Consider the following 27,685-nt stretch of genomic DNA (forward strand, 5'->3'; position numbering starts at 1 on the left):
AACCTGCCGAAAATGTCGACATCATTATCAGCAAACAAGTCCAGGCACCGCTCCGACCACACGTGTATCTGTTTACCTGTTAGCTCCGTAGCTCCGTTAGCTCCGTTAGCTCAGTTAGCTCCGTTAGCTCCATTAGCTCCGCTAGCTCCGTTAGCTCGGCAGTCAGTACAGTCCAACTGGAGCGGCTCGTTGAGCAGCGCTTCAAATATCCTGCGTACTTGTGCACTGCGTACGTGTGTCTTTGATGTTAAAGTTTAGTGTTACTTCTCAGAGTTTTATTTTTACGATCGGGGGTCATATAAACATGAGGCACTGCTAATCTTTTCCGGCCAGTCGTCATGGAAACATGACGCTCTGTCAGTGCTGTGGCTTTTGGACCCGACTGAAAACAAACGTGTATGAGCTGAAAAATGAAACGACGTATCATTGTATACCGCCAAATAATTAGTAATTAGTAGGCTTATTATTAGGGAAGACTAGTTCCGGAACATGCGCTTCAACTGGGAGCAGCAAAGTCTGGTAGCTCTGAGTTTTTGAGTTTTTACTCAACATTTGCTTTATTTTTGTTGTGTTTTTTGTCATCTACTGATGGATGCTTCTGTGGTGAGAAGAGATTCTTCAGAGATGAGCTTCTTTCATTGATGGACAGATCTGGAGGACACCATCCTGTTCCAGATGAGATGAAGAGGTGCTTTTGTGGTGGTTGTCGTGCTGCTGCTGGTGCAAAGTTGAAGGCTGGGAGGTGGAGATGTCCTATCAGTCCTTTCTGAGGTCAGTCATCATTGAAAATATCAACTCTCTGCCCAACAAGAGTGATGAAGAGCTGGAGATATTGGTGAAGACTCAGAAAGTAGACATTTCTTTTATTTTTTCGAATCATAACAACACTTGTGTACATCCCACCCAATGGCAACTGCTTAAGTTCCATCAGAAGTTCTCCATGAAGTTGTTGCTAGGATACAGACTAAACATCCTGAGGCACTAGAGCACTGAAGAAGGAGGAGGCAATTCTGGACGGCCTGGATCATCCACTTCATGGCACCTTGACTGACCAGGAAAGCAGCGGTGGTGGACGACTCCTCTCTCCTTGCTGCAAGACGGAGGAATATAGTAGTGGGGCAGATAAGCAAAATGATTTGGCCAATGATCCACCCAGCTGCCCCTTCACCATTGGTCCTGCTCCATCCAGCGGTCCTGCTGCATCCGGTGGCCCTGCTCCACCTGGCGGTTCCTTTCCACCTGGAGGTTCCTGCTCCATCTGGCAGTCCTGTTCCATCCGGAGGCCCTGCTCCATCTTTCTTTCTTTTTTGTGTCATTGTTGTGTGAGTTACTAGACTAATTTGAATTTCCCTCCTAGGGATGAATAAAGTATTCTCTACTCTACTCTACGACTGGGGATGGTTGTAACAGCATCACTTTCACCAATAAGGGATAACAGTGTGTAAATGTGCTCAATACCCACTCCCTCCCTGACATTGCATGTGAATTTACATGGCTGTGTCAGTGTGTAGGTACACACCACTGCCCCCCCCCCCCCCCCCCCGACTTGGTGGTACTTGGAGGGGCAAGTATTTTCTGGGGTGGTACTCGGTGTAAAAAGTTTGAGAACCACTGGCTTAGAGTGTTGCTACTTGCTGTCAAGGAGGCCAACAATTAACGTTAAGTTAAACTTGCATTTTTTTTGTAACGTCACAACCGTGAGTGCCAGAGCAGCACGCCCCGAGTCTCTCACGGCTGAAATACACTGGGAACGGCCGCGACGCGAAACGTGTGTCGCGCGACAGCCGCAGCAGCTCGCACCCATTCAGTCAATGGAAGCTCCTCCACCGGCCATGTGAGCGACGCGCACTCCAGCGGCCGTCGCACGGCGTTCTTTTTCGCGCCGAGTCTATTTTATTTCTTCGTCGCGTACTACGCGGCCCTCCAACAGGTAGAAAACTACAGAGAACTCTGTATAAAACAAATATATTACGTTTAAAAGTGATTAAAATAAATGTCTCATGTACCAGAGGCAAAGCCAGTAGCAGTGCAACATTATGGGGTTTGTTTTTTTTACATTGTGGATCCATGATCGTGTAGTTAAACAGTTAATTGATACCATTTAATATAGTCTGCACTTGCAAACCCAACATAGTCAGCAAATTACCTGTGAAAAAGGTACTGTCAATCCATTTTAACAGGAGGGATGTAAAAATGTGTTGAGATGCATAAAGTGCACTCATTTATTGCAGGCTTGACAGCTGCAACAACAAACAGTGAAGCCGTGTCGCGTCACGTCCGTGCCTGGTGTAGCAATTAAAAAACTCCGCTCCGCCCCGCTTACGTATCGCGTCGCGGCCGTTCCCAGTGTATTCCTGGCGTCAGTCAGACCGACTCGAGTGCAGTCCGATTCGCTAGCTAACCAAGCAAAAACCTGAAGTAATAACTTAACAACATTAATGTTTGTTAATCTAACGCAGCAGTCACTACTGCTCTGACACTAACGTTAGCTGCCATTCAAGTGTCTTCCCGTTTGTAAGACTAACAACATTTGTTCAATAACAGCAGTTATTTACTGTTCTCGTTATACTTAATCACTCCACTTACCACTGTCTCGCTTTCTTTTTACTTCAGCCTCTTTCTTCCTTCTCTTCTCGCTCCCAGACGGATAGCTCCTCTTCTTTTTCCATTGGCTTCATTTGAAACTCCCAGGATGATAACTCGGGTGCATCATAAAGGTTAATTTTCTCTCTACTTTTTATTCTTCTTTGCTCTTGCTTTTGACTCTATTTTTTATTATTTTTTATTTTTATTTCATTTTTTAAAAAAAAGTTTGTTTTTATGCTGTTTTATGCTGTTCTTTTTAAATGTTTTGTCTTTATGTAAAGCACATTGAGTTGCCTTGGTATGAAATGCGCTATATAAATAAATGTAAATAATTGCCTAATGTTAGATGGGATCATGGGAATGACACCCTTTACGGAGGTTTCCTACTGAGCTGCCTTCTTTCACCGTGATGCTTGATTTATAGACGAAACTCCTCCCTCACTGTATAAAAACCACAAAACACCTGACTAACAGGTTTTCAGGCATCTTGTTGCTTCTTCATCATGCATCGAGACCTTTTTTTTTTAACAAAGGAAGGATTTGTTTGTTTCTTGTTTTGTTTTTTTCTTTCTTTACTTTAATGCAAAGATTTCATTGAGTGTCCAGGGACCAAAGGGTCACAGATCTTAACGGGAAGTCACTCGATTTATTAAGAAAACTACATTTTGTTGTGACCAATGATTTAAGCTTCCCTCGCCAAAGAAAAACACAAACATTTCATGTACAAACAGGAAACAAAAACTCACCTAGATGAAGATTTCTGTCTGTTTAGAGTAGTGTCAGCAGGTGGCGCTGTGGTCACAGCTCAGTCTCTGCCCATCTGAATCCAAAGACATTTTCTCTGTGACTTTGTTCCAACGTCCACAGATTCCTCACAGTGAATGGGATCAGCGACCTGGGGTAAAATATTATCAGAAGAGAAAGTTTATCTCTAAATAATCAAACAGCCATGTTTGTTTTTACAGAGATAAATGCCTGTGAATGAACAGCAGCTTAATGTCAGTTTGTTTCAGGTAAATGTTGACAATGATCAGTCAAAAGGGGGCGCTGTGATCAGGCTGAACAACAACGTGCTCTTTATATTGGATTCTCTTATTTCTGTTCTGCTGATTTTCTGTCTGCTTCAGTAACATATTATTCTTATGGATGTTTGACTGTTTATATTGGTTGTCTGTAATGAGTTTCTCAGCTGTACCTGTTCATTGTACGACCATGGGATTTCAGTTGTTTGTAAATAAAACACAGTGTATGTCCTCTAGCGGTTTATGCGTTGTGTATAGTTTTTCAGTTCCAGAACAGCTGATCTGAGTTAGGTAAGGCGACTCTGAGTACGTTGAGCTCGTGTCTGACGACTAGTAAAAAGCCATCATCAATGGAGCTCCGATATTGTGATTCACCATGGCAACAGGGGAGAAAACAGGAAGCAGACTTGTTCTGAAAAAAAGGTAACAATCACTGAGTCGTCTTTTCATTTTGAATTTAACATCACTTTCTTTTAATATTGAGGAAGTGGTCGGATGTTGTTTGGTGTTTTATTTTATTTTATGGTACCGGTATTTTATTTTATTTTATTTTATTTAAATGCAGTCAGCTGAAAATGAAATATGAAAACAGTCTTGTGATGGCTCCTCACTTTAGTTTTATTCATATTCAAGGTAAAAGTTAATTCAGTGGATATTTCAACGTGTATATTAGCACCAACATGCTGATTAACACACATCAGTCTCACTTACTATAATATAACTACAGATTGAACTAGAAGTAATTTAATCTTATCTTATATGCGACAGCAAATTAGAAACATGAAATTGCTTTGGTGGACAAAATATAATAGGCTATGAAATACAAATATGCCTACTTATGGTTAGCTAATTAACCTATATCTGTGGGAAAAGAAAACCAAGTGAAATGTGAGTTAGCCTATTTCTCTTTTTTCTGGCTGCTGGAAGGTGATTGATTAATCTGCAATGTGATAAAAAAAAAAATGCGAAGAGGATCTGAGAGCATGTCAGCGATGATGTAGCCTGATATTGAAGCGGCACCGTTGGGCTCAGGGAACGAGAGCTCGTCTAAATGAATCTACATTTTGCTGCTGTTGAAGTAAAACTATGTGAATTATTTCTGCTTCAACATGATGGGACTGAGAAGGAAAGGACAGAGTTTCCATCATCTCAGGGTTTAAGAGGAACTAAACCCCTAAACCACTTTTTTCTGCTGAAAACAAATATATCTGGGTATAAGGTAGTGTTGTCAGTTGATTCTGGTCCAACTTTTGACATTTTAGTCAAAATATTTCAATTCGGTGTATTTTGTAGTAAAAATGTAGAGTGACTGCCCTCTATGGGTTGAAACACGGCTATTACAATCAAATTTTTCTATTGGCTGAGATGGAGGCAGATGACGTTTTGGTGGCAGCTTTCGTCACCGTCCACCAGCTCCCCGACCAATCAGCACCGGCTGCTGCCTGCAGCTAACGGTTGCTAGGCACTCTAGCTGCTCTGCTGCGGCTAACGGCTGCTAACAGCTGCCTGAATGGGAATCGTTAGTGCGGCCGCCGCTGGCGCTAACGAGCCGTTAACGAGCTAACGAGCCGGCGGATCAGCTGTAGATGCTGTGTCACGGCTCTGGCGTCCTCTCCTAGTAGTGTCCACGCTACTAGTGCTGTTAGAGTAGCTCGTTAGTAGCTCGTTAGCGCTAGCAGAAGTGTTGATGTGTGTTTATTACTTTTTTTTCTCTTTTGTGTGATTTCGCGGGTGTGAATGGGGCGCAAGGGGGAGGGGGGATCGGAGAGTGCTCATGGAGTCCCGCCCATAATCAAGGCATTTTTTGAATTTCAAGCTTAGAGCACGTCATCCAAAACTGAGGGGTTTAGTTCCCCTTTAACTTACTCTGAGTTTTCACATAACCCGCTTTCTGGAGAAACCCCCTCAGGACAGTCACTATGATGCAACTTTATTAGTATCTGGTTATGAAGAAAGGAAAAATATCTCTCCACCAGACCTCACAGTCACAGCTCAGGATAAAACACACAGGAGCAAAACAAAACTGCCTGTTAAACAGCTACGCCGCTAGGATTAGCCACAACAAGCTAACACTGAGCTAACAAAGCTACCGAACAGCCACATTAACAGTTTACTCCTCGTGTATCTCACTCAGCTTCATCACAGAACATCAGCAGTTGTTGTCTGGAGCAGAGCTTCACGTGTAAGAGAAATAAACTGCACTTTACCCATCAAATATAAAGTTATATGAACAGACCAATACAAGTCAACCTACCACGAGTCCTCCGACAGCAGACTGTTGCCTAGAAACGGGGGCGTCCCCGTGAAGTCTGCAGGGGCTCGTCAGTGTGGCATTTCAAAATAAGAGCTTGTAACTCATTGATCATAATAAAAAAACAACAAAATAAAACAGTAAGGCAGGTTAGTAATGTAATGAAATGTTGTTAGGGTTAGGGCTGGTCAGTGTGGTATTTCAAAAACGTTTTCATCTCTAGAAAAAAATTGTAGAAATTCTAAAACAAAAAACGTTTTTAAAGAATTCTAGTAAAAATTGGAATGATTTTTGATTTTGAAGTTAAAAATGTCCTAGTAAAAAGTGGTAAAATTAAGAAAAAGAAAAAAAAGAACAATTCTAGAAAAAAGTGGTAAAATTTCTCAAAAAAAAAAAATTGAAATTCCAGAAAAAAGTGTTTAAAGCAGAAGTAAGTGATATATTTGTGTTAATATAAGTCTTAAATAGTTGTATCTTCCGACAGCAATCACTTACATAGAGTGTTTGGACTGAAACACGGGTCTGTCAGTCCCTCTGCTCTGCTCTGAGCCGAGGAGAAAACATTTATCGTATCCTACAGTTTTTATCCAATGAGGAGAGAGAACAGCATGCAGGGCTGTGTGTGCTAGCCTCGCATCACCAGGCTCTTCAGACAAGCGAAGAGCCTGGTGTCCGTTACCTCTGAATTAGTCTGCATTCTGGTTCCTGTCTGTAGCGGATACCGAAATCACCAGATTCACCAAAATAAAAGTGTTCACCAACATAAAACTTATAAAATAAACATTAACTTGCAATACAATAAAAGCGAAATGTTAACTTAATGGCTCGGGGACTTTCTTGTAAATTATATTCCTTAAATTAAAGAGTTTTACCGCATTTTATTAGCTTGGTGCTTTTATTTTGAAGGAAAGGTCTGTCTCTCTCGCCCTGGATCCGTTTCCTTCCCAAAACAGCGGGTCAACGGCCCCAGACTAGTGTGTGCAGCCAAGGGACGCCGTGAATGTGGTGACGTAGGGACGAGGACTGTTATGGTGCGTTCAAGGAAACTCGTATTTTTCCGACCGTGAAGTCGTACCAGTTCGATCTGGTACGAGTTCACGGGTCAGAAGTTACGAGTGGCCGTTATAGTGACTTTCACCGGTAAAACAGGTCGGAAAAACACGAGTGGGTTGCCTGGAACGCTACAAAGTCGTAAGTTGTGACTTGAAGCTGTAATTTACGATTTCAAAAGCCTGCCTGGAACGCAGCATTAGCGAAAACGACCGGACCACTTACTTCTGCTTTAAATTTCAAGACAAAGTTTGGGGTCCACTTTGAGAACCATTGCTTTTTTTTTAATAGGCCTATATATTTTTTGGGCTATTTATTGCCTTTAATACTGTAGTATAGTGAAGAGAGACAGGAAATGGGGAGGCAGAGAACTTTCTATTTCGGCTCGAAACGTAGCCTACGTCACTTAAAAATAAATTATTGCGCTGAGTTTGTGCAGTGTTGCGAGTTTTTTCTTTTCCAGAGGTAGAGAGAGGGGGAATGACACGTTTCTAATATTTCAGCTCTAACAGAATGAATGTTTAGATTTTCTTGTGAATGTTTCCTAGGCTGTTGGCTGTAGGCTGTTGATTGATTGATTGATTGATTGATTGATGGTTGGGTACTTTATTAATCCTTCACAGGAAATTCATTCATTCATTAAATCATCCCACAAAACCAGACAACGTCAGATGTGTTCAAACATCCACCGAGGGGTTTGTTACCTTCAAGAAAGACGACATGTTTGTAAACGGTAAACTTTGCCTCTTGATGCCCAAAGTGCCCTTTTGTCAAGGAAAAAAAAAATACACGTAAAAAAAAGTCATAGTCTATTTGAGCTGTATTTTGTGTCCATGTTTTTGCTCTTATTTTTTTTATTATTGAAACGTTTTAAATTCTGGTTTACAAATGATTTTCTTGAATTTTCCTGATTACACTGTGAGATTATTTACCCCATTTGAAACAATGTATGAGTTATTTATTTATTTATTAGTTAGTTATTAATCTAACATAGCCTAGCAGCACCTTACACAAAGGAGATTGTAGCAGCTTATCAGTCTGACAAAGGTTTTTTTTATTTTTTTAAAGATCTTAAAACTATTTGAAATCAGCCGTTTCCCCGTCTGGAAAAAAAAAGTCTATAAGTGGAGTTACAACAGACCACAAGATGCTTAAAGAATTAAGTCTCCAAAAACCCTAAAATGTCATCACAGGACCTGCTACTGATGATGTGAAAGTTCAGAAACATTTTTAACGAAGGAGGAAACATGACAAAGAGCAGGACGTCTGGAACTACAGAAGCGGATCACATTCACTTGAGTAATTTGGTTTTTTAAATATTTTTTTCCCTGTTTTTCAGAGTAATCCGATAGCACTTGATATACTGTGGTGTTTCCATTATGTGAAATACTCCCTGAACTGAAGGACAATTAACTGAAACAGAACATTCAAGTTACTTTTCTTTCCTAAAAAGAAGATTTTAAAGGACAATTCCGGGCAAATTCAACTCGGGGCTGTATGTTCCTAACATTTTAGGTCTAAAAGAAGGAATCTGAAGATTTTCAGTTTAATGTCTCCTGTTTTGCGGTAGTTGTGTCTGTCCCCGCGTCGCCACGGCAGCGATGAATGGGAGCGGATTGAAGTTCTGCTGCTTAGGCTGTTTCCATCCCTCAAAGCCACAGACAGCGTCAGATGGCGACTCAAACATGCAGCCAGAAGTTTATTTACTTCAAGCAAGTCCAGAGTTGATGTTCCTGTGTTTATGACACAAACGGGAGCTTCCCACTGCACCTGAACACACCGAGCGTCAACTTGGGTCTCGACTCCGCCAGACTTTGAATTAGATCTAGTTTTACAAACATGTCGGCTTGTTGAAGTAAATAAACTTCTGGCTGCATGTTTGAGTCTCCACCTGACGCTGTCTGTGGCTTTGAGGGATGGAAACAGCCTAAGCAGCAGAACTTCAATCCGCTCCCATTCATTGCTGCCGTGGCGATGCGGGGACAGACACAACTACCGCAAAACAGGAGCAATTAAACTGAAAATCTTCAGATTCCTTCTTTTAGACCTAAAATGTTAGGAACATACAGCCTGAGTTGAATTTGCCCGGAATTGTCCTTTAAGTTCATTTATTTCTTTTTTTTATATTAAAGGGTGAATGTTCTCATAGCGCTTTCATTTGAATACCACTGTCCTTTTGAAATACTGCTACTCTGGGTATTTTGCGTTGAGTTGTCTTAAAGGAAGTGTGAGTAACTTGTGTTTGTGAAAGAAACAACGAGGTGAGGTGTATAGAGAGCCTAAGCGGAAGCAGGAAGTAACGGTCACCATGGGACCTCAACTCTGAAAAAGTCTCCATTCAAATGAACGGGACTGAAAATTTTATTTCGTGATCCGTTTGAATTGTGCCATGAGAAAAAAATATGTCCTCTACCTGTTTAAAACATCACGTTTCATCCCGAGAAATCAGCAGTTTGTTGTATAACTATTGTAAAATAAAATTCGGAAGAATCTGTAACCAGAAAGACTACAAGTCGCGTAGGTGACGTCACACACCAAATGCCGCCCTTTCCCGTGTCAGTTGGTGACGTATTTTCTGTGGGACACAGATCTGTAGTCCGTGGAGCGGTCTTTACACAAAATACATTCTTCTGTTGCCGTTTTACGATAAACGGCTGATTTCTCTTCATGAAACGTGATGTTTTAAACAGGTAGAGGACATATTTTTTTCTCATGGCGCAATTCAATCGGATCACGAAATAAAACTTTCAGTCTCATTCATTTGAATGGCGAGTTTTTCAGAGTTGAGGTCCCATGGCGCCGTTACTTCCTGCTTCCGCTTAGGCTCTCTATTTCAGCCCCAGAAATGTATAAATGAATAAACTGAAACTGCTATCAGGACTGATTTCAAAATAAAGGTCACCTTTCCAAAACGGATTCAGTTGCATAATTTGCAAGGTGATGTAGATTTTCAAAGTAAAAGCCCCCTCATGTTTCTTGTTTTCACTGTGTTCCCTGTAAATTCAAATTTATATTTAAAAGGAGACGACCTGTTATTACAGAACTCCACCTCAGAGAGAGTCGCTCTGTCTGACGTAGGCTACCACCTTTATTTTGAAATCAATCAGTCCTTCGTTACTTGCAGGTGGAAGCTTCTCACGGGAATTTGAAATCTCAATAAAAAAAAACCCGAAAAAAATACTCAGAAAAACAGACAAAAATTATTATTAAAAAAAAAACATGAATCCAGTTGAAATAAGACGAGGAAGTCCAGAAGTCAAAGTCCATATATTTCTCTTTATTACCATTATTATTCTTATTATTCTCATTATCATAGATATTATTCAAAATTATGTTCTTGATAAGATAAAAGAAAGCAAACGCACAACACGTGGACGTCGTTCAGCGTCTCTTTGTTTCTCTATAAAAACAGATATGAACATGGAGAATGATTAGAGGCACACGTTCAAGAGAAAGTAAAGTGCAGCAATCGGCAAACGTTCTGCATCATGTTGTAGCTACACGGAGGAAGAGAGGGAGCGCCTGAACGCACCACGCCGCCCGCCGCTCGCTCGTTAGCTCGCTCGTCTCTTCGTCGTCGTCGGCTAAAATAAAAAGATTCATCCTCACAAGAGAAGTGACCACGTAGAAAAAATTTTGTTTGTAAAAAGCTTCAGTAACACGGCGGCGGCCCCCCGAGGTTCGCTGTTGCCGTCGTCGCCACGGTAACAGATGGTTGCTGCCTTCAAGTCCCACCGGAAGATTTAAACTCCTCTTGTAAAAAACTCCTCTGGTGACTCCTCGACGCCACAACCGCGAAGGCATCGTGATGCGTCGTGGTAAACCATTAGATCAGTAACTTAAACCAGAGCTTTGCCGTCGTGTGATGTCGACAGCCCATAATCAATAGACCGAATCTCCTTGTTGTTTACATTCTACTTCCTGGTAGAAAACCAGCACGCCATTTGAATTAGATCAATAGTAACGAACGAGAGTTTAGCTATATATCATATTTTTCACGCCCTATCACTGTTTAGACAAATCTGAAATGATTGAAGAAACATTACTATTTCTGTGTGTGTGTTTTGTGTTGCTATGTGTTGTATTTATTCAGTTTGGGGGAATCACAGTGTCTAGAAAGCATCAGCAGCTGACAGGGACAGCTAACGGTAGCTAAGCTAACGGTAGCTAAGCTAACAGCGGTAGCTAAGCTAACACCAGGACGTCAGCTGTTAAAACCCTCCCGTTGTGGGACACGACATGAAACTACTCCAGTTAGCTCAGTCATGTTGGAACTCAGATATCCGCTGGAGAAAATATTTTTTCATGGACCGTTTATTGAGTCACTGAGTTATTAAAGTTAAACAGGTAGCTAACCGTTAGCCCAGCTAATCTATGATAACCATGACTAATTACAAAAATGTGCACACAGAAATAGAAATGTTTGTCCAATCATTGGTTTTATAAACTTTACAAACATCAGATTAGTCTAAACGGTGATATAGTGACAGGAAAAATTAGATATATATAGCGAAACTCTCGTCCGTCACTATTGTTCTCATGCTGGTTTTCTACCAGGAAGTAGTTGTAAACAACAAGGAGATTCGTCCTATACCGTGATCAGCTGATGATCAATATTTTTAAAAAAAAAGGACCTGGGATCAGATCGGGACAACAACCGGTACTGAAAGCGGATCGACCGGTGAGACGTGAACGCAGCAGCGTCAGGATGAGAAACGAGCTCGGTCCGTCATGAGAAACACAGATTAACGGGATTACGAGTTCATAACAACGTGATGCATTCAGGGACATTCAGTAACAACTGTGCAGGGCTTCAGTTCAGACCGACTGTAGAAAAATAGACCGAGTGAGAGTCCGTCTGCGTTTGTTTGACATCTTCAGAGAGAGAGAGAGAAACCAAACAGGAAACAGGAAGTGATGAGATGATGAATAATAATAATAAAAAAACCTCCCGCTGCATTCAAGGAGGAACTTCTATTTCCCCCACAACGCCGGATGTCCCTCGAATGCAACATGTCTGACACTGACAGTAACGGTTATAAACGGTAGAGCACTGGAAAAGAGAGTAACGACACCACCATTGACTCCCGTGGTAAGGGTTTAAGGGTTTAAGGGTTTTGCGCCCCCTAGTGGCAGGATGTGGGTATTGCAAAAGCGCCCAGAAAACTCATTCACTCCAATGTATGTGTGTTGCCCACTTGCTTGTAAATTGATGAAAACGGCCGTGTTTTTGTTTTTAGGTGTCTTGGTCATATCAAATTATACTTATAATTTGTTTAAAGCAAAGAACAGATCATTACCAGAACATTTACAAAGCTTGTTTAAATTGGAGGAACTTTATGTGTTAATGTTTATCTGTAAAGGATCCTCAATGATGCTATTAACGTGGGTGATCTATAAATGTCCTTAAATTATTGAAAACACCACACTTGCTCATTCACCAACAATGCAGAGATGTCAGTTCTTGGGCGCTTTTGCAAAACCCATATTCCTCCACCAGGAGGCGCTGCCATTAGACCGATGCTGTCCTTACTCTCTTATTCCAGTGACTCTAATAAACGGTAGCGACAGATGTGAGGCTGAAGCAACATCTGCAGTGTTGAAGTAACAGACACTCAGGCCCTCAACGATGCTTTCAAGAGCCACGTGACGCCATCACTCTGGAGTCTGAGTCCGTGGTTGTTTTTCTTTTTTTGGGATGGGGGGGTTGTGATGCGTTTGATGACGAGTCGTCTCTCTGGAATGTGGAGGTTTGAACTCCTCAGAACAACAACAACAACAACAAAAAGGCAACAGGTAAAAAAAGAAAAAGAAAAAGTAAAATGGCACCATTTGGTTCTTCGACGCTGCGTTCACTGTTTCAGGAACTTGGAGCGCTTGATCTGCCTGACGGGGAGGAGGAGGCGGGTGGGGAGGGAGGGGAGGAGACTGAACAACAACTTCAAGTATTTAAACAGGAGGAGGAAGATGAGGTCACGCTCTGCTCCTTTAAAGGGATAGTTCAACATTTTGGCAAATTGGCCCATCACCATAATCCCTATAGTCATAGCAGTAGGTTCATCACCTTTAATTGTCGGTGCAAGCTGTTTTTAGAACGGCGGAGCAGAGCCGTGAGCTGCTCAGAGCTACGCTACGGAGGCTCATTATGGGATTTCTTGGTTTCAATCTCATCAAACTCATCAAATACACAATCCAACAACTCCACAACGCTCTGGTGGACAAGTTGTGAGCTGCACATTCACCACGCTATGAGATAATAACACAACGTTACCACACAGAGTTGTTTTAGAGGGAAATACAGAGACTGATGATGAAAAACTGTCCCTGAAGGCAACGTGCATCAGCGGTTTTGCATGAATTTCCCTCTAAAAACAGCTTGCACCAACAATTAAAGGTAGCGAACCTACTGCTATGACTATAGGGATTATGGTAATAGCCAATTTGCCAAAATGTTGAACTATCCCTTTAAACACATCAACAAACTATTCATTATGAAACGTTTAAGGACCCCGGCGCTGCGTAGGAAATTGTGATGTGCTGCTGTAACAACAGACAGACAAACACCTGACATTGATGATGATGATGATGATGATGTCACAGCTCGGTGGGACTGTCGTGTGGTGGTTGTCATGGTGACGACTCCACCCACCGCAACACACACACACACACAGGCAACCGAAATCCAACAACACACCTGACTCCACCCACAGAGGATGACATCATCGTCATCGTCGTCATGGTAGTGAAACATCTGGTCCACAGCTGTGCAGCGAGTCGGAGCGTCGGGTTTCCTGACCTCTGACCTCTGACGCCCTGATGACGGGTGGAGTCAGTGGAGTGACGAGGCGACAACCAGACTGACGGAGAAAAAACTAAACAAACTGGAGATTTGGATTTCTGTAAAAACGAAAAACAAAGAAACCGTCTGAATTGATTAATCGGTTATTGATTTAGTTCATGATTAAAGTTCCTGATCGAGTTCAGAAATATATAAAAAAAAAGGTTTTCTCTCAGCGACGTCAACACGTGACTTTCAAAATAAGAGTTTTGGTTTTTTCAACAGTTGAAATCAGGTTTTTCTGCTCTGAACCAAACCGGATCAGACCAGTTCAGACCATATCAGACCAGTTTAGACCAGTTCAGACCCGATCAGACCAGAATAGACCAGTTTAGACCAGATCAGACCAGTTTAGACCCGATCAGACCAGTTCAGACCAGTTTAGACCAGTTTAGACCCGATCAGACCAGTTTAGACCCGATCAGACCAGTTCAGACCAGTTTAGACCAGTTCAGACCCGATCAGACCAGTTCAGACCAGATCAGACCAGTTCAGACCAGTTTAGACCAGTTTAGACCAGATCAGACCAGTTCAGACCAGTTTAAAGCCCTTTGGTCGGCCTGTCCCAGTCACCTGTGCAGGTGCTGCGATGATGAAAAGGAGGAGAATGATTTGTGTTAATGAGCGTCACTGTGGTTGCCGTGCCGACGCCGGCTCGTCAGCGTGGTTGCCGCCGTGCGTCTCGCGACTCTGATGAGAGGGAACTAAATAAAATATTCTAAAAATAAAAGTTGAAGTCGGTTTATTGTGAAAGGGCCGGGTGGTGGCGAGCAGCGCTCCGATTGGCCGGGTGGTGGCGAGCAGCGCTCCGATTGGCCGAGCCGGCCGGGTGGTGGCGAGCAGCGCTCCGATTGGCCGAGCCGGCCGGGTGGTGGTGAGCAGCGCTCCGATTGGCCGGGTGGTGGCGAGCAGCGCTCCGATTGGCCGAGCGGTGGCGAGCAGCGCTCCGATTGGCCGAGCCGGCCGTCAGTCACATGCTGCTGTCCTGCAGCAGCGGCTCGATGTCCTCGGCGTCGCTGGTGGGCGTGGCCAGAGCGCCGTTCAGAGCGTGCAAGCCGCCGCCGCCGCCGCCGGCCTTGCGCGCGGAGCAGGTCTTGATGTCGTCAAGGCGATGGTGCTCCGGGATGAAGACGGCCACGATGAGCGCGAACACGACGGCGCACGCTCCGAACAGGAAGGGAGGACCGGGGATGACGGACTTCTACAGAGGAGAGGAGAAGAACAGTTACCATGGAGCTACATCCCTGTGTGTGTGTGTGTGTGTGTGTGTGTGTGTGTGTGTGTGTGTGAAGAGAGGAGGAAGAGGAGGAGGGAGAAAGGGGAGGAGGAGGGAGGAGGATGAAGATGAGGCAGGAGGAGAAGGAGGAGGAGGATGAGGTGGAGGAGGAAGAGGAGAAGGAGGAGGAGAAGGAGGAGAGAGGAGGAGGAGGAGGAGGAGGAGAGAGGAGGATGAGGTGGAGGAGGAAGAGGAGAAGGAGGAGGAGAAGGAGGAAGAGCAGGGAGGAGGATGAAGAGGAGGGAGAGGGAGGAGGAGGAGGAAGAGCAGGGAGGAGGATGAAGATGAGGAGGAGGAGGAGAGAGGAAGAGGAGAAGGAGGAGGAGGAGGAGGAGGAGGAGAGAGGAGGAGGAGGAGGAGGAGAGAGGAAGAGGAGAAGGAGGATGAAGAGGAGGGAGAGGGAGGAGAAGGAGAAGGAGGAGGAGGAGTTACCATGGAGCTACATGGCATTGTTACCTGTCTTCTCATTTCCTATTGTTTGTATTGCTACAAATGCTGCTGCTCCTCCTTTATATTTATGCAGGTTGCTCCCTGTTCTCTCATTGTTGTAACTGCTGCTATTACTATGTCTTCTCTTATGCAGCTAGCGTCCTACTGTTATCTCTTTGAAGGTATGTCTGTCCGCTTTTAAATGTGAAGACTACGGATGGAAATTAGCTCCGAGCTAAATCCGGAATTTACATGACGTGATTCATTAATGTGCATTGTCCTCAGCAAATAAACAATAAATGAAATGAAATGAAGAGGAGGGAGGAGGAGGAGGAGGAGGAGGTGAGTGTGTGAATGTGTAGTAGTTAGGGGTTGCACGACTTCAGGTTTTTAAAAGTCGACTCTAATGTTATGAAAGTCGAGTCGACGTCGACTAGTCGCTGATGACGTCATTCATATTTTTCCCATCATAAATCACAGGAGGAGGGAAATGCTTTTTAACAATCTGTATTCACTGACTGACGCTCATGCACAGAAATTAGTCCACAGAACAGCAGCTTTAGCCTATAAACAACAAGCTGTAAATCAGTTTGTTGTTTTGTAACATAGGCTACTCCTATACAAGTGCAAAAGATATAATACTGTAGCTAATGTCCGTTAAACAATTAGGGAGAAAAACGACACACAGGCCTCGTCACCATCACAGTCCTGCTCACTCACACTTTTTTTCTGGTTGGTTGTTGCTGTTGTTGGTTGTTGTTGTGCGCGACGTAAAGCTGTCGATATGAGTGGAGTTTTTTTTTTTTTAATTGCCGGCAGCCCGGACACGCGGAAGCGCAGCGCCTCACAGGCGCTTGGCTGGTGTCAGGCAGCAGCTTCTCTCTCCACGCCGGTCATATCGACCCGTCTGTAGCTACTCGGTTTTCCACACACACACACAGGTCTGTCTCTAGCGCTGTATGGATGTGTCTTGTGTGCAGACGCAACTGACAAATATTTATAGACGGACAAGCAAACTTAATCATCATTTATTTTATTTTGAAAATTGACCGGATTCTCTCGCCTTTTCTGTGCCTGACTTCCTGTCTGGTACGTGCTCGTTCTATCCAGCTTGACGGCGCTCGTATTTTTTTCATTCAGCCACTCAGCTGTTGTTTCAAGCCGCTCCTCTTGTACTGTCACATGATCAGCGACTAGTCGACGTCAAGCTGAAAACGTCATTGTGGAGCAGTAAAGTCGACTAGTCTGTGCAACCCCTAGTAGTAGTGTGTGTGTAGTAGTGTGTAGTAGTGTAGTGTGTAGTAGTGTGTGTGTAGTAGTGTGTAGTAGTGTAGTGTGTAGTAGTGTGTAGTAGTGTAGTGTGTAGTAGTGTGTAGTAGTGTAGTGTGTAGTAGTGTGTAGTAGTGTAGTGTGTAGTAGTGTGTGTGTAGTAGTGTGTAGTAGTGTAGTGTGTAGTAGTGTGTAGTAGTGTAGTGTGTAGTAGTGTGTAGTAGTGTAGTGTGTAGTAGTGTGTAGTAGTGTAGTGTGTAGTAGTGTGTAGTAGTGTAGTGTGTAGTAGTGTGTGTGTAGTAGTGTGTAGTAGTGTAGTGTGTAGTAGTGTGTAGTAGTGTAGTGTGTAGTAGTGTGTAGTAGTGTAGTGTGTAGTAGTGTGTAGTAGTGTAGTGTGTAGTAGTGTGTAGTAGTGTAGTGTGTAGTAGTGTGTAGTAGTGTAGTGTGTAGTAGTGTAGTGTGTAGTAGTGTGTAGTAGTGTAGTGTGTAGTAGTGTGTAGTAGTGTAGTGTGTAGTAGTGTGTAGTAGTGTAGTGTGTAGTAGTGTAGTGTGTAGTAGTGTGTAGTAGTGTAGTGTGTAGTAGTGTGTAGTAGTGTAGTGTGTAGTAGTGTGTAGTAGTGTGTAGTAGTGTGTAGTAGTGTGTAGTAGTGTAGTGTGTAGTAGTGTGTAGTAGTGTAGTGTGTAGTAGTGTAGTGTGTAGTAGTGTGTAGTAGTGTAGTGTGTAGTAGTGTAGTGTGTAGTAGTGTGTAGTAGTGTAGTGTGTAGTAGTGTAGTGTGTAGTAGTGTGTAGTAGTGTAGTGTGTAGTAGTGTGTAGTAGTGTAGTGTGTAGTAGTGTGTAGTAGTGTAGTGTGTAGTAGTGTAGTGTGTAGTAGTGTGTAGTAGTGTAGTGTGTAGTAGTGTAGTGTGTAGTAGTGTGTAGTAGTGTAGTGTGTAGTAGTGTAGTGTGTAGTAGTGTGTAGTAGTGTAGTGTGTAGTAGTGTAGTGTGTAGTAGTGTGTAGTAGTGTAGTGTGTAGTAGTGTAGTGTGTAGTAGTGTGTAGTAGTGTAGTGTGTAGTAGTGTGTAGTAGTGTAGTGTGTAGTAGTGTGTAGTAGTGTAGTGTGTAGTAGTGTGTAGTAGTGTAGTGTGTAGTAGTGTGTAGTAGTGTAGTGTGTAGTAGTGTGTAGTAGTGTAGTGTGTAGTAGTGTGTAGTAGTGTAGTGTGTAGTAGTGTAGTGTGTAGTAGTGTGTAGTAGTGTAGTGTGTAGTAGTGTAGTGTGTAGTAGTGTGTAGTAGTGTAGTGTGTAGTAGTGTAGTGTGTAGTAGTGTGTAGTAGTGTAGTGTGTAGTAGTGTAGTGTGTAGTAGTGTGTAGTAGTGTAGTGTGTAGTAGTGTGTAGTAGTGTAGTGTGTAGTAGTGTGTAGTAGTGTAGTGTGTAGTAGTGTAGTGTGTAGTAGTGTGTAGTAGTGTAGTGTGTAGTAGTGTAGTGTGTAGTAGTGTGTAGTAGTGTAGTGTGTAGTAGTGTAGTGTGTAGTAGTGTGTAGTAGTGTAGTGTGTAGTAGTGTAGTGTGTAGTAGTGTGTAGTAGTGTAGTGTGTAGTAGTGTGTAGTAGTGTAGTGTGTAGTAGTGTGTAGTAGTGTAGTGTGTAGTAGTGTGTAGTAGTGTAGTGTGTAGTAGTGTGTAGTAGTGTAGTGTGTAGTAGTGTGTAGTAGTGTAGTGTGTAGTAGTGTGTAGTAGTGTAGTGTGTAGTAGTGTGTAGTAGTGTAGTGTGTAGTAGTGTGTAGTAGTGTAGTGTGTAGTAGTGTGTAGTAGTGTAGTGTGTAGTAGTGTAGTGTGTAGTAGTGTGTAGTAGTGTAGTGTGTAGTAGTGTAGTGTGTAGTAGTGTGTAGTAGTGTAGTGTGTAGTAGTGTGTAGTAGTGTAGTGTGTAGTAGTGTGTAGTAGTGTAGTGTGTAGTAGTGTGTAGTAGTGTAGTGTGTAGTAGTGTGTAGTAGTGTAGTGTGTAGTAGTGTGTAGTAGTGTAGTGTGTAGTAGTGTGTAGTAGTGTAGTGTGTAGTAGTGTAGTGTGTAGTAGTGTGTAGTAGTGTAGTGTGTAGTAGTGTAGTGTGTAGTAGTGTGTAGTAGTGTAGTGTGTAGTAGTGTAGTGTGTAGTAGTGTGTAGTAGTGTAGTGTGTAGTAGTGTAGTGTGTAGTAGTGTGTAGTAGTGTAGTGTGTAGTAGTGTGTAGTAGTGTAGTGTGTAGTAGTGTGTAGTAGTGTAGTGTGTAGTAGTGTAGTGTGTAGTAGTGTGTAGTAGTGTAGTGTGTAGTAGTGTAGTGTGTAGTAGTGTGTAGTAGTGTAGTGTGTAGTAGTGTAGTGTGTAGTAGTGTGTAGTAGTGTAGTGTGTAGTAGTGTAGTGTGTAGTAGTGTGTAGTAGTGTAGTGTGTAGTAGTGTGTAGTAGTGTAGTGTGTAGTAGTGTGTAGTAGTGTAGTGTGTAGTAGTGTAGTGTGTAGTAGTGTGTAGTAGTGTGTAGTAGTGTAGTGTGTAGTAGTGTAGTGTGTAGTAGTGTGTAGTAGTGTAGTGTGTAGTAGTGTAGTGTGTAGTAGTGTGTAGTAGTGTAGTGTGTAGTAGTGTGTAGTAGTGTAGTGTGTAGTAGTGTAGTGTGTAGTAGTGTGTAGTAGTGTGTAGTAGTGTAGTGTGTAGTAGTGTGTAGTAGTGTAGTGTGTAGTAGTGTAGTGTGTAGTAGTGTGTAGTAGTGTAGTGTGTAGTAGTGTGTAGTAGTGTGTAGTAGTGTAGTGTGTAGTAGTGTAGTGTGTAGTAGTGTGTAGTAGTGTAGTGTGTAGTAGTGTAGTGTGTAGTAGTGTGTAGTAGTGTAGTGTGTAGTAGTGTGTAGTAGTGTAGTGTGTAGTAGTGTAGTGTGTAGTAGTGTGTAGTAGTGTGTAGTAGTGTAGTGTGTAGTAGTGTGTAGTAGTGTAGTGTGTAGTAGTGTAGTGTGTAGTAGTGTGTAGTAGTGTAGTGTGTAGTAGTGTAGTGTGTAGTAGTGTGTGTGTACCTCTGCCGGTGAGCTGCGTCCCGACACGGGGCTGATGTCGCTCAGCTCCACGTTGAAGAGGAAGAAGATGAAGCCGTAGAGACACGGACCCAGACCGTTACACAGACCTCTGATCCCCGTGATCATCCCCTGGACCACGCCTACACACACACACACACACACACAGAGACACACACACAGGTCAGTAGGCTCCTCCCCTCAGACGGACGGAGGCTCCAGAGTTGGAAAAGTTCAGTTCACAAATTTTAAAATGAACTAGTTCAAAGTTCATAATTCTACATTTTGAACTAAATTCACGGTTCCAGGACTGAACAGTTCTTTTTTTCTTTTCCAATACGTTGCTACAAGCTTTTTTTTGTTTTTTTCTAAATGACTGCCTCAGCCCATATCGAACCACAGACAGCAATTATTTTAGCAGTTTTAACCAGTATTAGTTATAGTTACTAGTTACTTTCCCCCAAAAGTTACAACGTGATGAAAGTAATTACCAGGAAAAGTAACTATTGCGTTACTATTTTATAAAATTCTCAACAGGGTACCCCCAGAATTTTTCAACTCAAATTTAAGACTTTTTAAGACCACGTCCAATGAAATTTAAGACCAACCTTGCACCTATTCTGGCATGTGTGAATGTATGAATGAAATAATGCAAAAAAAAAAAAAGTCAGAATAACTAAGAATAACATGACAGAATAGACCGAATCTCCTTGTTGTTCACATTCTACTTCCGGGTAGAAAACCAGCACGTAATTTGAATGAGATCAATAGTAATGAACGAGAGTTTAGCTATATATCATATTTTTCACGCCCTATCACCGTTTAGACAAATCTGAAATGATTGAAGAAACATTACTATTTCTGTGTGTGTGTTTTGTGTTGCTATGTGTTGGATTTATTCAGTTTGGGGGAATCACGGTGTCTATAAAGCATCAGTGGCTGCAGCTGACAGGGACAGCTAACGGTAGCTAAGCTAACGGTAGCTAAGCTAAAGGCGGTAGCTAAGCTAACATCAGGACGTCAGCTGTTAAAACCCTCCCGTTGTGGGACACGACATGAAACTACTCCAGTTAGCTCAGTCATGTTGGAACTCAGATATCCGCTGGAGAAAATATTTTTTCATGGAGCGTTTATTGAGTCACTGAGTTATTAAAGTTAAACAGGTAGCTAACCGTTAGCCCGGCTAATCTATGATAACCATGACTAATTACAAAAATGTGCACACGTAAATAGTAATGTTTGTCCAATCATTGGTTTTATAAACTTTACAAACATCAGATTAGTTTAAACGGCGATATAGTAACATGAAAAGGTAGATATATATAGCGAAACTCTCGTCCGTCACTATTGTTCTCATGCTGGTTTTCTACCAGGAAGTAGTTGTAAACAACAAGGAGATTCGTCCTATAACACGAATAACTTTTTAAAAAACAACAGTGTGTGTGCGCACGCCTGTGTGCAAATGTATTACAATGGAGCATATAGGCTACCGCCTTCAAAACTCAAAACACAATCTCTCACCACTGTATTTACACAATCAAAATCATAAGAAACAACAACTGTGTGAGTGTGTGAGTGTGTGAGTGTGCCGCTGGACTGCACACGCTACAAAGTAATGCTGTGTTCTAGAAAACTCGGAAATCGGGATTTTTACGACCTCCTAGTTGAAACAGTGCATTGACCTTTGAGAAAGAAATGTAAGACTTGTAAACTAAATTGAAGACCTTTTCAAGGTCTTCATTTATGGTTATCAAATTTAAGACTTTTTCAAGTTTTTAAGACCCCGCGGGTACCCTGCTCAAATATGTCAAATGACTTGGACTTCCCTCTCTAACCCCGTTAATCTTTTACTAACCGACTGTGACAGTATTCCTCCACACAGACGACTCCGCCACGCGCTGTATCACTCCGCTGATACAAACAGCTGATAGCCGTGTTTCCCCTAGAATATCTTTTAGGCCCGGTGGTACCCAAGGAAAACTCCTGAACAGACGAGGCGCGTGGGACAGCACGCTCCCACCTCAGGGTCCTACTTGTCCTGTTGGGCAAGTAGCTCTCAAATCTACTTGCCCCATCTAAATTCTTACTTGCCCTGCCTAAGAGGTTTTTTTTTCTGGCTGACTAGTAGCAGTTACACCCTCCGTCCCCTATCTGAACAATGCCTGATCACAGTTGAAATCTTGAACTGAAGGCCTTTAATGGCTAAAAACATTAACCTGGACAACATTTTAACAGATAGCTGGCTCCTCCAATCAGATTTTGCATTCACATGCTGCAGTGGACAGTGGACAATTTAGCTTCAGTATTAATTCAGTATCTAAAAAATAATAATATTAGAAAGGACCAATTTAAAAAAGCATTTTTAAGATGAAAATGTTGGCTTTTGAAAAGTATGTCCATCTATATGCTCTCAGTACTTGGTTGTGGCCATTTGACTTGAACTACTGGAAATAACTACTGGACTTTTCCATGTTATTCTATCTCACCTGGTAGAGCAAATACCCGCTGCAGTAACCCAGTTCGATTCCACCTGACAGTCCCTTTGCTCCGCGTCAACCCCCCCTCCTCTCACTCTCTCTCTCTCCCTCCTCCCCTGTCTCTCTCGCATGACGCGCGTCTGTCTGTCACCCGCAATATTTTTCTTTTTTCCAAGGCAGTTTAGTTAACTTGCTACAAACCTCAACATCCCATAATATGCTCGCACACTCGTATCATTACTAGGCAGCGAAGCAGGTTAACTCCCGTTGCAGAACAGCGCTGCACAGAGCCTCCTAAACAGAAAAGATGATTGATTTCTGAATGAATGGATATGTCGCTTATTTTTGCCATTTTTTTTTGGCCTGGCGGGCCAACGGTCGGGGAAACACTGGATAGGTGTTGCCAGATTGGCTGGTTTCTCCGCTACATTTTACAGGGATGCAAACGGGTCAGGACCAAAAAAGAGAGGAATTTCCCACCATTAACAAATAAGTACATTACAATATCACGGAAAAGTAAATTTCCAGTAGTTCAACCCCAACCAAGTATTGGGTGCATATAGATGGACATAGTTTTCAGAAGGCCAACATTTCTAGATTAAAAATGCTTTTTTTTTTTTCAATATTTCCATTTTGGAGATACTGATTTTTAGGTCTTCACTGAATGTTAGTCATAATTTAAAATAAACTGAATAAATAAAGACATGGGATGTTTCATTCAGTGTGTAATGGACATATAGGCCTATATAATGTGTTAGTTTCACTTTTTGAATTGAACACATTCTACATCGCGGAGGCGACGTCTTTAGTGCGTCCTTCACCTCTGAAACGGGGCAGAGCTCCGTGGAAACACCTGCCTGACACAGCTACGTAGGGAACCGTGCATGTCCACGGCGCACAGCTCCACATGCACGGGGGGGAAAACGGCGTTGCCGTCGCACCGATGTACGCGGATACGCGCTGCTTTAATGAGCGCGCACGTCGCGCGTCTACATTGGAGGTCGGCTGTTATCAGTGTAATCAGAGACCATGAATGAGTTCGCCTCAGTTTCACGTGATTGTCACTGTCAGCCTGTTAGAAAAACATTTTACTGACCCCAGCTGAGACGCTGAGACGCTGAGACCCCCCCCCCCCCCTCCGCTCAAAACAAAAACTCTTCGGATCTGAACGATTCACACAAGTCACCTAACTGGTCATAAAAGAAGCGAGTTTCGCTTTTCGGCGCGCTGTTTGCATCCATGATTTTAATGCCTGTTTAGTGTTTTAGCTGGTTTTCTATGGCACACTCCTGAACAAAGTCATACGTTGTTCACAATAACGTTCATGAAGCGGAAATACAGAACGCTCAGTTCACGTGAACGGCGCTGTGTGAGCTCACCCTGCTGGTCCGGCGAGGCGCTGTGTGACACCAGAGCAGAAACAGCTGGGAAGGTGATGGAGGACATGGCCGCCACGGTTCCTGCTGCCCACATCATCCTGACAACAACAAGGAGACAGGGTTAAAGGGATAGTAGCATTTTTTTAAAGTGTGGTTGTATGATCTACAAATAGCCCCTAAGTACTTTAATTGCAGTAGAAGACTCTCTGCACTCCTCCCGTTAGCAACGCCAGCCCATAATAGCCCTGCCCAGAGATTTACAACATACATTGTTGTGAATGGACCCAAAGAAACGGCCTATTTTCACGGCCTAAAAGAGGTTTTACCTGAAAAGAAAATACACAGTTTCATTGTTCACTATAATATAATTTTTTCCAGCCCTTCAAAGTGCTGGAAAAACACAGTTTTTATTTGGACCTAACCAACTGCTGATCGGGGGGCGCTAACCCTGGGCGGAGGGATACGTGAGTTCAGGGATGCAAACGGGTCAGGACCAAAAAAGAGAGTATATGTCTGGCGGGGGGGGGGGGGTGCTCACCATTAACAAATGATTACATTACAATATCATGGAAAAGTCCATTTCCAGTAGTTCAACCCCAACCAAGTATTGAGTGCATATAGATGGACATAGTTTTTCAGAAGGTCAACATCTCTATATTAAAAATGCTTTAAAAAAAAAAAAAGATCCTTTGCAATATTTCCATTTTGGAGATACTGATTTTTAGGTCTTCACTGAATGTTAGTCATAATTATTACTATTAAAATAAACTGAATAAATAAAGACATGGGATGTTTCATTCAGTGTGTAATGGACATATAGGCCTATATAATGTGTTAGTTTCACTTTAATTGAACACATTCTACATCGCGGAGGCGACGTCTCTCCTTCACCTCTGAAACGGGGCAGAGCTCCGTGGGAAACACCTGCCTGACACAGCAACGTAGGGAACCGTGCATGTCCGCAGTGCACAGCTCCACATGCACGGGGGGGAAAACGGCGTCGCCATCGCACCGACTGCACGCAGATACGCGCCGCTTTAATGAGCGCGCACGTCGCGTGTCTACATTGGACAGCCTGGTAGAAAAACATTTTACTGACCCCAGCTGAGACGCTGAGACCCCCCCCCCCCCCCCCCCCAAAAACAAAAACTCTTCGGATCTGAACGATTCACCCAAGTCACCTAACTGGTCATGAAAAAAGCGAGTTTCGCTTTTCGGCGCGCTGTTTGCATCCCTGGTGAGTTGGTTAGGTCCAAATAAAAACTGTGTTTTTCCTGCACTTTGAAGGGCTGGAAAAAATTATATTATAGTGAACAATGGAACTGTGTTTTTTTTTTTTTTCAGGTAAAACCTCTTTTAGGCCGTGAAAATAGGCCGTTTCTTTGGGTCTGTTCACAACACTGAATGTTGTAAATCTCTGGGCAGGGCTATTATGGGCTGGCGTTGCTAACGGGAGGAGTGTAGAGAGTCTTCTACTGCAATTAAAGTACTTAGGGGCTATTTGTAGATCATACAACCCCACTTTAAAAAAATGCTACTATCCCTTTAACAACAAACCGATCAGCCGATAACAGATCAATACAGCGACTCACCAGGGCTCGGAGCCGAAGCCGTACCAGGCCAGCTGGAAGAGCTGGAAGCCCAGACCCAGAAGAACCGTGTTCTTGTTCCCGATGGTTCTCATCAGCACGCTGAGCAGCAGAGTCTGGAGGAGGAGGAGGAGGAGGAGGAGGAGGAGGAGGAGGAGGGTTATTAATGTACACTCTCCTTTTTATAACAAACTAATAAGTAAATCATTTTACCATCAGACATTAATCATTGTGTAGTTTTGTTCAGCGTCGTTACCTGGGCGACTATGGAGAGGATTCCCACCATGGCGATGAAGGCGGCGATGGCTGCTGGAGAAAACTCAATCACCTGACACACACACACAGACACACACACACAGTTTTAACATTGAGAAATCCTAAACACAAACACAAACGCATCATGACATCATGTTCTGTTGTGTTCAGGGAACCTTTCACGTGTGGCCCGTTCCGTCAAAATGAGTCGGATGTCGCAGCTTTCTATTTTTAGATAATCAGCTGATAACGTGGGAAACCCATAGAAATTTATTTTACCCTAATTTCAAAGCAATGACATTGAAGAACAATCTCCCAAAGTTTCACAGTCCAGATAATTGAGAAAAGGCACAAAAATGATGATTAAAGTTGAGTTGCAACTTAAACCCTCTGAAAATGAGCGTTGCTTCGGTGCAAAACATGAAATATCTCCTGAACCGTTCATGATGGAGACGAGCTGTAAACTGCATCTGAATCGCCGGATTCTCCGCTTTCCGTCGGTCATTGAATGGTGCCTCTATGACGAGAAGGGACGGGCACAGAAACAGATGCTAAACCGAGTAGCATCGACGCTAACCGAGCGTAGCATCGATGCTAACAGAGCGTAGCATCGATGCTAAACCGCATGTAGTAACGATGCTAAACCAAACGTAGCATCGACACAACGCTTGCACATGTTTTACAAAACATGACAACTTCTGGGGCGGTGCGTGGCGCAGTGGTTAAGGCGGCCGCCCCATGTAGAGGCTATAGTCCTCAACGCAGGCGTCCCCGGTTCGAATCCCGCGTCGGGCAGACCTTTCCTGCATGTCATTCCCCCTCTCTCTGCCTCCCCCTTCCCTGTCTCACTGTGCTGTCAAATAAAGGCAAAAATGCCAAAAATATATACTTAAAAAAACAAAAACAAAAAAAACATGTCTACTTCTGAACCGTTTATGAGACGAGCTGTAAAATGCATCTGAATTGTGAGATTCTCTGCTTTCCGAGGATCAGTGAATGGTGCATCTATGACAACAAGGGGCCGTATAGGGAGTGTGTAATCACGTGGTACAGGAACAGATGCCAGAGTCACTGGCAAAAACTTTAACTGCTATTATCTCAGGTTTTAGAACGGAATAAGAGAGTAGAGAATTCAAATGGCCACATCTAGAAAACCATCAGATGTAGCCTATGACTTGACTACGGTATCATTTTAAAGCTGATTTTCTAATCTTTCCATTGATACCAACATCTCAACTTTGAAATTGGGGTCACTGTGACTCATTTTGATGGATCGGGTCACAGATGTGGTACTTTGTGTGTGTGTGTGTGTGTCTGTGTGTGTGTGTGTGTGTGTGTGTGTGTGTGTGTGTGTGTGTGTAGGTGTGTGTGTGTTACCTGTCTCAGGTAGAGGAAGAAGCTGGAGTACTGTCCGGCCTCGGGCAGGTAGGACAGGAACACTGTGACACAGATCAGCAGCACCGTGGTGTCTTTCCCCACGCGCCGCAGGGACTGAACACACACACACACACACACACACACACACACACACACACACACAGAAACGTAATCAATACCCATAATAATCAATAACTGACTCCAGATCAGTGCGGGCGCCAGACTCACGGCGAAGGGGTCGGCCTGCTCCCAGGTCAGCGGGAAGCCCCAGCTCGTCAGCCTCATCTTGTCCGGCAGCGACTCGGGGACCACGAAGAACACGAAGGCGATGTCCGCCACCGCGATCACCGTGGCGACCAGGACCACCAGGCTGTCGTCGTAGCGCGTCGACAGGTACGCTCCGATGGCCGGGCTCGTCACCAGGCTGGCCGCGAAGGTCGCCGACACCTACGGGGGGAGGAGGAGGAGGGGGTTACCACGGTAACGACTCATCACCTGAGTTCTGTTCGTTTGGTTATTTAGACTGAGTTTAATGTATTTTAATTTGACTTCTACTGCTTATAAACAGCTCAAGTTACGTATAAAGTCAATAATAATCTGTTTCCAGCTTCAGACTCGAACCAGTAAATGTGAACTAAGAGGTTTGTGAGTTTACAAAAGCAGAGGAACGAACAAATGTAAAACAAAGATGAGTTAATCAATTAAAGCAATACTTACCTTTCTGGAACTTTTGCACATTTCTTTGTCTAAGTTAAAATGCTATTAATAATCTGATGATACATTAAAATGTAAGAGAAACCCAACAGGGTTAAAAACTCATCATTTTTTCATTCTCATATAATTCTGAGAAAAGTCTGACCAATAATATTATTCGGTCCGATTAATA

At 43.2% G+C, this 27,685-nt stretch overlaps 1 protein-coding gene and 1 pseudogene across 2 annotated transcripts in view; one reads left to right on the top strand and one right to left on the bottom strand.

Annotated features, from left to right (window-relative positions):
- Window positions 1-27,685, top strand: part of LOC310991322 (NACHT, LRR and PYD domains-containing protein 3-like) — a 271,452-nt pseudogene that overhangs the window by 153,898 nt on the left and 89,869 nt on the right. The window lies entirely within an intron of this gene.
- mfsd14bb (major facilitator superfamily domain containing 14Bb) overlaps window positions 14,630-27,685 on the bottom strand; it is a 32,074-nt gene continuing 19,018 nt past the window's right edge. The window contains exons 6-12 of the mRNA XM_083979037.1: window positions 27,028-27,246; window positions 26,800-26,913; window positions 25,424-25,495; window positions 25,171-25,283; window positions 23,579-23,676; window positions 19,726-19,865; window positions 14,630-14,948 (exon numbers count right to left, since the gene is read on the bottom strand). Of these exons, the coding sequence (XP_083835163.1) occupies window positions 14,718-14,948; window positions 19,726-19,865; window positions 23,579-23,676; window positions 25,171-25,283; window positions 25,424-25,495; window positions 26,800-26,913; window positions 27,028-27,246 (987 nt within the window). The 3' untranslated portion in view covers window positions 14,630-14,717. The remainder of the gene's footprint in view (window positions 14,949-19,725; window positions 19,866-23,578; window positions 23,677-25,170; window positions 25,284-25,423; window positions 25,496-26,799; window positions 26,914-27,027; window positions 27,247-27,685) is intronic.

This window comes from Trachurus trachurus, assembly GCF_905171665.1.
Source record: "Trachurus trachurus genome assembly, chromosome: 9".
In the NCBI taxonomy this organism is placed as follows: domain Eukaryota; kingdom Metazoa; phylum Chordata; class Actinopteri; order Carangiformes; family Carangidae; genus Trachurus; species Trachurus trachurus.